At 30.5% G+C, this 12,949-nt stretch overlaps 1 protein-coding gene across 1 annotated transcript; it reads right to left on the bottom strand.

The window, feature by feature from the left end:
- Positions 1 to 7,992: 7,992 nt before the first annotated feature.
- LOC114183687 (cytokinin hydroxylase-like) lies at positions 7,993 to 11,504 on the bottom strand. The gene is made up of 5 exons (XM_028070798.2): positions 11,128 to 11,504; positions 10,769 to 10,995; positions 10,381 to 10,622; positions 9,616 to 9,994; positions 7,993 to 8,669 (listed from the first exon to the last, which is right to left on the bottom strand). Exons 1-5 carry the CDS (start codon positions 11,405 to 11,407, stop codon positions 8,250 to 8,252), a joined length of 1,548 nt encoding a protein of 515 aa, XP_027926599.1. The 5' UTR covers positions 11,408 to 11,504; the 3' UTR covers positions 7,993 to 8,249.
- Between the last annotated feature and the right edge of the window lie 1,445 nt (positions 11,505 to 12,949).

Raw genomic sequence — 12,949 nt, forward strand, 5'->3', positions numbered from 1 at the left:
TCATAAAAATTTAGTCTCTGATATTTTGAGAGGAAGAATTAGAAAGAGAGGGAGAGAAAGAGATGGAAAGGATTAGACGATGAAGTTGATGTTGTTCTTCTTAAGAAATTAGCAGATGATTTTAGAGTAGATTAGAGAGTGAAAGTTTGTGATTGAATTGAGTGATGTGACATATTAAAAAAAATTAATAGATAAAAAAATGAGATTACCAAAATATCTCTAATATTAAAAGTAATATAAAATGCTATATAAATCATTTAGAATAATTTATTTAATTTCTATTAAAAATATAGGTAACATTTTTTAATAAATTTTTTTCTTTTTTTCAAATTTTATAGAATTATATATTGTTTATATATTTTTAACTTTAAGATTTTTAGATGTTTGTTAATAATAAAATTTTATTTATTTTTATTAATAAATTAAAACTAAAATTAAAAGATAAATTTATGTGAAGAAATAAGAAAGAAGACAACACTGTGTGAACACGTGTCAAAAAATTACGAGAATAAGAGGTAAAAAATAAATATGACGAGGATAAAATGGTAATTTTGTATCCATCACCTTCTAATCTCTTCCATAGTAGAAGGATGAAATTTTTTAGCCATCCCTCTAATCCATCCCCGTCATTCCCTTGCATCATCCCAAAAAGAACAAGGTAATCACTCTCCATGCCTTCCTCTCCAATTCTCTTGAACAGTACATCCCCTCAAAAGAACAGGGCCTTAATGTGATCTCTTCTAACGTTAATATGATTTAAAAGTGTTATCTGTCAAAATTTAAATTATATTTTATTTTAAATTTTCTATGATTTTGACATATAATATTTTTTAAACAAAATATGATTCAGATATTAATATACTGTAAATCTAAATTTTAAGACATGATACTTTCAAACGATATTAATGTCCATTTAAAATAAGAGTTCATATTAATTTTTTTTGGTTAAATATGTTTTTGATCCTTTAAGTTTCAGTGAATTTTTGAATTAGTCTCTCTTCAAAATTTTATACCAATTTAGTCATTCATTTTTAAAAATGTGTGGATTTAGTCATTCTTATCAAATTTTGTTAAGTTGATTTGACATTTTAAACGTATTTTATGATAATATTTGAGTTAACATTAAAGCGAAAATGTGTCAAACGGTGTAAACAATCCAAATATTATCATGAAATGCGCTTGAAACGTCAGATAAACTTAACAATATTTGGTTAAAAGAGCTAAATTCACGTATTTCTAGATATGAATGACTAAATTAGTCAAAAATTTTGAAGAGAGACTAATTTTAAATTTCACTTAATTTGAAGGACAAAAACATATTTAATCTCTTTTTTTTTTCACAAAACAAATACTCAATTTAGTATTTTTTTTTTGAGAAATTGGACTAATTGACTGTGATCGAATCAAATTACTAATAAACATTTGAATTTTGTGTCCAATTTCCAACACTGGAGTTGTTACATGTGTCTCCATCACTGACCTCTTTTTTAGGTCAAGCATTATGCATATGTGCCCCATGAAAGGTATGGTGTGGCATAAAAAGTCAACGGATCCGATCAAGATGCACCAATATTCAACATTTGACCCTAAAAAGCGGAAAGCTTGCATGAGGAGAATTGAGAAAGGGCTCTTATAGAGAGATTATATATGCTCCTATCTGTAATCAACAAAACCACATATTCATCGTTCTTTTTACCGACAATGAAGTTTCAGTAACCCTTTTTCCATTGTAGGGTATATGGCACCTCAAAATTCTACCAATTTCCCTTTCATGCTCACATTGCACTCACTCCCACTTCATATGCCAAACTTTTGCTACCAACCCTAACATCAATGGCGAAGATGATATCCGATCATAATAACAATCATATCTGAAAGTGATACTTAACCGTTAGAGATTCAAGTGTGAGTTTAAGTCTAATATTAATAAAATAATTGAGTGTTATATAAAAATAAACATAAATTCACTTTCTTGAGATTTTGAGATTTTGAATCGAAAATAATATAAATTTTAATATTAACATTATGATATGAACGTGGAGATAGAGTCAATGTTGCAATATAAATTTGGTTCGTAAATTTGACAGAGCTTTGGGAGCATCATCAGATTTCGGGATTGAGGAAGCCAAACAAGAACTATGAAGCATGTTCTTAGATTTTTTTGTTTGACTGATTTAGAAAAAAGAAAAAGAAGAAATTAATGGGAGCTTTAACTTCTTGATGATTCCATTTTGAAGATTTCTTGGCTAACCAGTTTTCTATATATACGTATCTCAGAGATGATGGAGATAATGATGAAGATGAAGTCAACCAAATAAAATGTGAAAAGATTTTGTATATGCCAAGAACTTCTAAATTAAAAAAAAAAAAGTTTTTTTTTATATTTTTTTAAAGTTTTAGTTACATCTGAAATTCCATCCAAACAACATGCAATGATCGGCACTCAAAAGAATAATAAATTTTCAGCACCTCCTTTGTTTTAAAATATTCATATTTTTTATCACTAAATCAATTAAACTATTGATCACAAAAAAACTAAATAAGCCTTAATCTCATTTGTCCGTTTTACTTGAAATTTTGCAATTTATTAATTATTATATTAAAATTCTTTGAACATTCTTAAAAATTATTCAATTACCTAAAACACAACTACGAACATTGTCTATGAAAAACACTTGATACACAAGTTACTACCTCAACCAATGCTCTACCGAAACAAAATGGAGTGCTACAAGTACTTGTCTCTTTTTTTTCTGGTGAAACGACACATACCAATAATTAGACTTGAAGAATTATTATTAAGATTTTTATTTTTCTCTATATATTTGTGATAATAACCTAATTGAAAGAGTAAAAAATATATTACATATACAAGATTCTCGTAAATTTATGGTGTTTGGACAGCGCGACGAAATGTCTTCGTCATAGTGATGGGAAGGTTCTCCACGATATTATTACCAATGGAAAAACTAAGTATTATTTCAAAGTATCTTTTACGTACCACTTCTGAAAAAAAAAATCAGTTTTCAATAATATTCAAATTTTGATATTTAGTTTTTATGAGTATTAGTTTGAATATTTAAAACAATCAAATTAAACGTATGACATAGAGAAGGCTACTATAGCCAAAAATTATTATTTACGGTGATAAACTTCCAATATCATATTTTAAAAAAGAATAATTAAATTTTGATTATGAATGAAATCTCTCATCATCCACACATAACGAAATTATTCATAACATATATAAGAACAATAAAAACTAATACATCAATTGAGATTAAAACTAAACAAAAAGATTAATAAACAAAATAAAATAAACAATATTTATAAGAAAAGTACCATTCTAGAATAACAAATAAATTTTAAAAAAATGGAGTAGCAACCAAAAGATATGGTTTCACATACTTAGTGTGGAGAAGGATTCTGGCTTCAATAATTTCTGAAAGCATAAAGCATGCCTTTGATTGGAAATGCATGCAATACAGTATTTTAATTCTTCTGCAGGATATATTATTTTAATTTCTTTAGCAAGATTTTTGAACGCATAGTACACACACTCACTGTTACAGAATGAGTGGCAACATAATAAATTAACTTAGGTAAAATGTATTCATATGATTAAAAACCACTAAAAATAATTTATATATATATATATATATATATGATCATTTGATAGTATAAAAAACTGACAACATGGAAGTCTCACATCGACTAGAGATAAAGCTAATTCACAATATATAAGTGGGTGTAATTCTCACCTTACAAATCGGTTTTGTAGGATTGAGTTAGGCTTTAAACCCACTACTAACATGATATTAGAATCGGATTAGAACTTATCCTAGGGATATGTTGGAAGTCTCACGACTGATGATGACTTTCTTTAAAAATTATTATAATGCAAGAAGATTAATGTTATTTGAGAGCATTATGGGTATGTACTCAATTATATTGAGTGATATATTTATGTATAATTTAAAAGATTGAAGATTTGGAAGCATTCCACTACCGTTCAATTGACCTGAAACTGGGATGTATCTGAAAGTGTGATGTGATGAGCAACATGAAAATTCTTTTGGTAATCGAGAAAAAGCTTACTTTTCATTTCAACATCATTAATGGAGATGCATACTAATAAGGAACAAGGGAAGCCATGATTTTCCAATGAAGTTATGCTTCTGATTCTTCTTCAAAGTCACAAGTTTTAATCATTAACTTCAATTCAATTTCAAAGCTTCTAAAAGTAAATGCGTTAAACTCAGTTCACTTCTTTTTATATATAGTGCATTTTAGGTAACACTTTTTTTTTTTTAATTCTTTCCATTCACCACATTCCTTAAATATCATATCAACTCACTAAGTTTGCACAGTAATATTCACTTATAGAAAAATACCCACCACATATAAAATGTTAGGTATGCAAACTCTTAGGGTTAACAATACTCACAACTGATATCTATTTAGTATCTTCATCTTTTTGTTGTTAATTATTAAAAAATAAGTTTAAGATCAATTTATTTTCACAAATATGGGGTGTAAAGTAAATTATTTTTATTCATATACTACATTATTCTTAACAAATGACTAGTAAAGGTTATATTATAGTCAATTGAAAAACACCATTTGTAGTATGGTAACCACCTGCCATTTTCTCGAAAGGATATTTACATTACTTTTATAAAATGTAGAACAAAATATTTATTTTAGATATCAAACAATTTCTTAAAATAATTTCTGAACAAAAAACTTATTTAACCTTTGATTTGTCAAGTATGAGACAATAAGTTTAACAAACAACAAATTTTATCGGAATAATTTGTAACTCATGATTACTATGATTAACAGTGAACTTTAAGTCTAATTTAACTTTACAAAAATATAACTCTATATATTGTTGAAAGTCTCCCATCGACTAGAGACAAAGTCAATTCACAATATATAAGTGAGTGTAATCCTTTTTTTACAAGTTGATTTTGTGAGGTTGAGTTAAACTTAAAATCCACTTTTAACATGGTATTAGGTGAGATTACGGTCTGTCCTAATCAATTTTTTTGGACATTCTCGACATGAGATATAGAATAATCAAGATATGAAAAATAGACATGAATGTTGTTTCTTAGATGAATGTTGTTTCTTAGATGAATGTTGACGGTCACAGGAAGCCTAAAAGGTGGGCTATATAGCAGTGGCGCGCAGCATTATGAAGATGATCATTCACGTAATCATGATTCACCAATATTTCATCATGCGTACAATTATTAAAGCATAATCAACCACTTTATACTGATTTTACAACACTAATCAAAGATATTGCCCTAAATGTGCCCGAAACTCAAAGAAGATCATCAATCTTATAATCATAATCTTCCAACTCTACTACATTGCTCAGTGGGATTTTGCTGGGATTTTCACCTGCATCAGTCAAACAACATATCTATATTAAATAACTAATTAAAGGGTCACAAATGCTTCTCGCACATTATATAATTTTCTATTAAAAAACATTGCACCTTATATCATTAAAGTAACTTGATAACTAGATATCAAGCACCTCCCTTCTGCATTTAATCATTTTTCTGATTTTTTTTTCCTTAACTGTCGCATCATTCTCTTTTTCCTTCAACACATTTTGCTTGAATATGTTCCACATATAATCGCAGCATTTTGTCTAAAAGTTTTAGAGTTACCAAGAAAAAAATAATAAGCTTTGATTGAGATAGTTCCGACTTAAATAACCACCACTTTGAGTCAAAGTGGAAGATACATTTGAGTTTGTTTATAATATTTGCATATCTTCTGTTGTTTTATAAAAAGATTATCACCGGATTTAAAAATTATTGTAATAAAAAGACACTTGAGATATTAGTGTCGAAATGTACAAAATAAAAAACTTATTTTTCGTTGGTATAGAAGTTGCCGACTCTTATAGTTCTTGCACTCTCAAAGTCCAGGATATTAATTAAAGTGGTCTTAATTGCTTGCTTTTGAGGTTGCCATCTTAGAATTATTTGATACTAACAAATTTAATTATGATAATCCCCACCACATTATATAATTTAGATACAAAGTGGTATTTTTTTTATCAATAATGAATAATATATTAATCGTAGAATGCTTGAGGTGTTTCAACCTTTTTAGATGAGATCACTGAAAAAAAACAATATTAATGTGATACAAGTATAACTTACGTATAAGGGATTGTAACTTACGTATAAGGGATTGTGCCTTACTTGTATTGCCTTTCATGAAACGGACACGCTTGCTTGAATCATTATCAGGAAAAATTTTGATACTGAAATTATATTGTACTTGTTTGAACCGGTCACTAAGATAAATCTTCGGCTTTGAGATATTGATGGATTTCGCAAGAGAGGGTCATCTGGGATACATAACAACAATAAAACGTGAGTTCAACTTATACATAATTAAAGAGATTGACATCACCTTCCAACTCAAAAATTTTAGACAATAAATTTATAAGTTTTTGTCCTTATAATACTTAACTTTATCATTTTTACTCAATTTGAGATATAAACTCATATCTAAACTCCTAACACCTGATTGAAATACATTTTTGTTCAAAAGGGTGTTAGTTGATATAATCGTTATAATGATCCATCATTGATCAAATGAGATAATACATTTGTTATATTTTTTTAATAGAGTAAGGTAGAAAAATAACTTAAGCACAATTATTATTTTTATTTTATTTTTTTAAGATTTTTATAAAAGAATAAACAAAAATATGTTATTTTGTTTAATCTTTAATACAAGAAATAGTTTACCATATTGAATTTCTTAGAAGACATTTTATGGTTTACATAGGAAAGCATTTAATATACTTTTCTCTATTCACTATTAGTGATGGTGGTGCGCATTATTTTTAAGCTTTAATGTCATAGTTCCTAACGAGTTTATAATGATTAATCAACGCAAAATTGGTATATTTATAATATAAATTTTAAGAAATTCAATAAACTCAAGTAATTTATTTTTATATGTGTTATCAAAATAATTTTTTTTTTCTACTTGATCTATGTATGAATCATTATAATGCAAGCATATTTTGATGAGAGAAAGGAAGAAGCATTTGATAAATGGCATAGTAATGGAGTTGTTGTATTTGATGGAAGATTATTTAAAGAAGATGAAAATGAAGAGTAAAAGATGAAATTGTTTGTAGTATTTGAGAAGAGATGTTGTTGGGCTAAGTGGGTTTGGGTTTGAGAATTGGAAACTGGTAAGTGTTGATGCTCATAAAACCGAATTCAACTATATGAATCATTGCCACGCACGAAGACAATAAATTGAATCTTAAAAGTGAAACCCAAATAAAAACGTTTTTGCATGGTGCGTAGATATAAAAATTGTTCACAAATGATGGTTGCAATAAAAGAATGATAAAAAGGAAGTAGTGGAAGAAGCAGAATCGAGGCCTGGTGGAAGCAGATGATAAGATACTTCACAAAACAAAAAATGGAGATACCGACCCTACCTTTCTTTCTCTCTCTCTCACACACAACACAACTTGCCTTATTTTTCATTCACCAAAATAGCCATCACTTCTATTAGAAGTCTCACGTAGATTAGAATAAGGAAAATTCACATTATAACTACATGCAAATCTCATCTTATAAATCAGTTTTGTGAGATTGAATTAGACTTAAATTTACTTATAACATAGTATCAGAGCTAAATTAAAATTTATCATAACGAATTTTATTGGACATTCTGTATGTATAATTCACCTTACAAGTCGGTTTTGTGGGATTGAGTTAGACTTAAGCCCACTTCTAACAACTTCATCTAAATCATCTCATTTTTCTTAACCCAACTAATTTATAGACATTTTTATTTTATTGATTTTTACTCAAATCGCTGGTGAATAGTATTGATTTAGAAAGTTTATCTGAACAGTTGCTCCAATTTGTTTGTCTATGGTGTTGCATGTGTGAGTGGGGGGATTGATCTACAAACTCAATTGAAGCACGATGAAGAGATAAATACGTGTTGTTTCATTAAAGTTTTTAATTTACATATCCTAATCCTTGCAATCATTATTTCATCTCTATCTCCCGATGGTTGTAAAAAAAGTCGAAATAAAAAATTACAAGAATGCTCATCAAGATCATCAAGATGACCATTGTTATACAAATATATATTATATTATATATATTATATATTCCGCACCATAAAAAGACAAAAACTCTCTTTCAACTCTGAAAACTCTCTCCACAATGGACGATCCCTCATGCCTCCAAGGGCTTCAAACAAACCTGAACCCCATATTTGGGCTTGATGGTGAGAACAACCACAGGGGCATGACGGTAATTTTCAGAAATGGTGAAGCTGAACCGGGAAATCAACATGGCTAATATCATCTTAGCTTCCATTAATGCGAAGGCTTGTCCCACGCAATTTCTGGGCCCAGAAGCAAACGGTAGAAAACGACCAGGAACAAATGACTTCGAACTGAACCTCTCTGGGTTGAACTCGTTTGCATCTTTGCCCCATAGCTTTTCACTGTGATGAATGGCCAACACCGGAATCCAAATCGACAAGCCCTTAGGAATGTAAAGGTCACCTAGTACTATGTCTTCAAACACCATCCTCGGAAGCACCGATGCCGGAGGATACAACCTCAGTGATTCGTTGATCACCATGTGCAACTGAACAAAATTCAATTATCAATTAACAACTTTAGTTAAGTTTAAAATTTACAACAATCTTTGACCATTTTAGATCATCAAACAAAATTTTCTTCAAAAATTTTCAAGTGGGTTGAGTAGGGTCAACTTATATTCCTTTTTGTTCCTTGTCTCTTTTTGAACAAAAATACAAAGGAAAAAGTCACAGGGATTGAAATTGTGAGCATTCGCTTGGCTCAAAAAAGTATTGCCGTATCGTTATTCAGAAAATGAATGAATAGCTTCAAACTTTTTGCGCTCTTTGGACACTCTAAAGAGAAAGATAAGCATTATTATAAATATTGTTTAAAATAACTGCAACTACCGGCGCACGGGTGCAAAGGTGATGTTTGTATAAATTATTTTTTGTTTCTTTCTTTATGCACATATATTTTTCTTACACTAAAATATTTCTTAGCTGTCCCTTCTCATCGTCGTGCTAATAATAACTCAAAAGCCTAACAAGTTTATATTAATTAGCCTTTTGGCCAAGAAACTGCGGGCTCAACATGTTCACAAAACTAATTTTTTATCTACAATTTCTTTTTTCTTTTCATTTTACTAAATTGTATGGACCACCCCATTAAACTTTTCCTAAAACTGGCTCGTGCTGGGTTTTAAAAGCAACATTTGTGTAGGCTCTATAAAAAGCAATACTTGACACCACTATAAGTGAAATTGTATAAAATTCAAATTAATTAAAAAAAGAAAATAAAAATTTATTCAAGATACAAATTTGACCAACCTCCGATCCCCTAAAAGTAGCCTAGAACAAGCCTCCTCTCTTTTTGTGAAATCAAAAAAAGGGTTTTCTAACCTTCCTCAAAGGTTTAAACTTTAAAGAAAGTTTTATTTTTTCAATTTTATAAATGGAAAAAAGAAATGTACGAAAAGTTTGTGGTGAAGAAAAAGTGAATTTGGTACTTACAAGAGTGAGTTTGGAGAGTTGATCCAAAGAAGGGATTTCACCATTGCAGACATTTTTAACCTCTTCTCGGACTTTGTCCTGCCATGATGTGTTGCTGGCGAGTAACATAACTGTCCAAGTGAGTAAAAGTGCAGTGGTTTCGTGTCCGGCAAAGAAAAATGTTTTGCATTGATCCATCACTAGCTGCAGATTGATGCTGTTTCCATTCCCTTTTTTCTTCTGCATCTCGTTGAGGAGCATCCCCAACAAATCATTCCCATAAGAGTTGCTTCTTCCAATCTCCACACAGTCTTTTCTGCTTTGTATGATCTCCATCAGCAGAGTCTCCACCTCCATCTTCAAACACTTTATCTCTCTGTTATACTTGCTTGGGAAAAACCTAAACCAAAAAGGGTAGGGGACAGGGACAGACAAATGCTCTCAGATAAAACAATAAATATGGAATAAGACCGACACAACCATAATGCAAACCATGGAATAACAAATACCAAATAAAAATGTTACATTATTCACATGCTTCAGGATAAAAAGAGCAAGGAATCCAATCCAATCCAATCCACTCCACTCCACTCCACTGAGGTGTTTTAACACTCACATTTTCATCTCACACAGAATTAGAATAGCACAAATTTTTACAGTTTTCACGTTTTCAAACGTGCTTTTTTCTTTTTTTTTTTTTGTTATAACTTTTCTGAACTTTTTGACGAGTTTTTGTGAAGAGAAATCAAAAGGGTGGCTTAGAAAAGAGTTTGTGAAGTCCCAAACCTGCTTCCGGGAAAGCAAAGATGACGACTTGCTTGAGCACAACGACTCTGCAGCAGTGTCAGGAGGTGGAATATTTTCTTCCCTTTCTGATAACTCGTACCAAACTCGGTCCTAGAGATAATATCTGCAGTGAGTTTAGTCATGTAGTGACCAATCTCCACCTCGGTTTGGCCACACTCCAACGCAATTTTCAGCGATTGGAGCATCTCCTTAGTGCATTCCACCATGTGCCCAGCATAGCTCTAGAGATTTTTTTTCGACACCAACCATTTGTAACCATTAGTACTCCCCGAAGAAACAAAGAGACAATCCATGATACCACAGAATTTGAAAAAGATGAAAAGGGTAGACTCGAAAACAGTAAAATTTTTTTACAAAGAATCGATACCTTAAGTCTGTCTCCCATGAATGCAGGGGCAACGATGTGACGTTGGTGGTACCAATCTTCACCATTTGCCATCAACAGTCCTTGCCCAATGAAATTCTTTGAACCCTGTCTTTGCTGCCAGGATTTCCCAGATACCGTACTGTATTTTGAAAGGAACTCTTTGATCAATTCGGTCTCGGTGAGACACAGCCTCGGTTCTGTTCCATTCCAATACAGAAACCTCTTTCCTACACACGCAAATCACCGGTTTTATTACCTTAATTAATCACATAACAGAGAAGAGTTTGATTAGTATTATTATGTTCAGTTCATTCACATACATGTTTATGTTTATGTTTATGTACGTAACATTAACATACCAAATTGGCTAGACCAAAGCAAGAAATGTGGGAGAAGACGACCAACAATGTCGTGGCTTATGGTTTTCATGTCTTGGGAGGTTGTTTTGGAGACAAGGGAAGCCATGTCTAGGATGTTGCCGGTGAAGGAACTAGGTTTGGGGCCACGGACACCTTGCATCTCCATGATCTTTTTTATGCGTAGAGGGGTGAACCAGTAGCATGAGAGGTTGTCGTAGAGGAGTTTAAGTAGGAGAAAAGGGAGTATGAGCAAAAGGGGTGTGAGGACCACCATAGCCATGGTGGTAATGGTTAATGCTAATGGTAATATACGAGGATATGTTGTTGTTGTTGGGTTCAGAAATGAGATGAAGTTATGGGTATTTGATGGGAATTTGATGCGTGACTCAACCTATATATATAGTGGGAATTTTATTTGATGTGGATCTCTTTCATTTTATATATATACTAAACTGCAACTCATCAAGACTACAGTTTTCGTTTAGTGGTTACATATGCCAATGTTTTTGTTACCGATCAACCTCGCTGCTTATTCTTCTTCCAAATTCAACAGAATTTATTCGCTAATTCTTCTACCACTGTTTTCTCAAAAAAACCTTCCACCATTTCTAGAACACAACGTGGATGTTTAGTTTTAGTTGAGTTCAGCCATTTTTCTGAAAACCAATCATCTTCTTCTTATAAATTCTAAGGACGGTGAGGTATATATGTCCATAAAAATTAATGGAATATCTTATCCCAAAGAATGTTGTTTGAACATGGACAATGAGAACACATAACAACGTGTGGGAAAACAATTCAGTATGTGTTTATGGACTAACTTTCAAAAGATCCATTTTGGAGTATTTATGAGATTATGTGTAGGAATAAAGTTTAATTATAAATCATAAAGATTATTGAATTACTTATGAAAAATATCAATAAAATTATCCTATGATGAGTTATCAATACGTAATATTAAACTGTTTTATACTCTTAATTAATCTACTTTTTTTAAAAATATTTTTCTCTATGTTTCTCAGTATGAAAAAATACTCGATTATAACTTGGTTTACCCGACTTTTACCGCGTAACAAAGTCAATTAATATATCATATGCAAGAATTCAATAATACCGAGTTAATTCATTCTATTAATTGATTTTAAAAAAATGGGAAATTATGAAAGACATATTTTAAACTAATTTTGATCAAATTATAATTTTTTTATACACGACTAATTGTAGTTTTTTTAACCCTTTCAGTATATTAAATATTTTTTTTTCAAATCTCTCCTAAATCATAGTCACGAGTCTCCCAAATAACAGTCACGAGAACCAAACAAAAAAAATAATACTGACATGTATGGTTGCCTTAATTTTCGTACACATACTGTACTCTGGATCTTTGATCTCTAAGTAAATAAAAAGTATTTGCATAAGATTTCATTTTTTAGGATTAATATAGACTAATTTAATTTAGATTTTAGTCACACTTGAATTTTCTTACTTCTCGAGTGGAGTACGCAGGAATCTAAACTAATTTCTACTAGAAGTTTTGTAGTAAACATAATTCATGTTGCGACTATTATATTTTTACAACAATTAGCCGTTGATTTAAAAGTGAATATCCAATGTTAAAGAAAAAAAAAACAGCAAAATGAAGACTTTGGCCCATAAATTTGACTCGGTTATTCATTTTAAATTTTACATAAAACATTTATGACAAGGGGTATAAGATCAAGTTTTTATTCAACTAAATAATTTACATATTAATTATTATATGAATCTTAATGAAAATTACATAAGATCACTGCCATATCCAACAACCCATTTTTATTTTTCC

The sequence above is a fragment of the Vigna unguiculata genome, chromosome 5 (assembly GCF_037176805.1).
Source record: "Vigna unguiculata cultivar grain cowpea cultivar isolate G323 ecotype 2 chromosome 5, ASM3717680v1, whole genome shotgun sequence".
NCBI classification, from domain to species: Eukaryota; Viridiplantae; Streptophyta; class Magnoliopsida; order Fabales; family Fabaceae; genus Vigna; species Vigna unguiculata.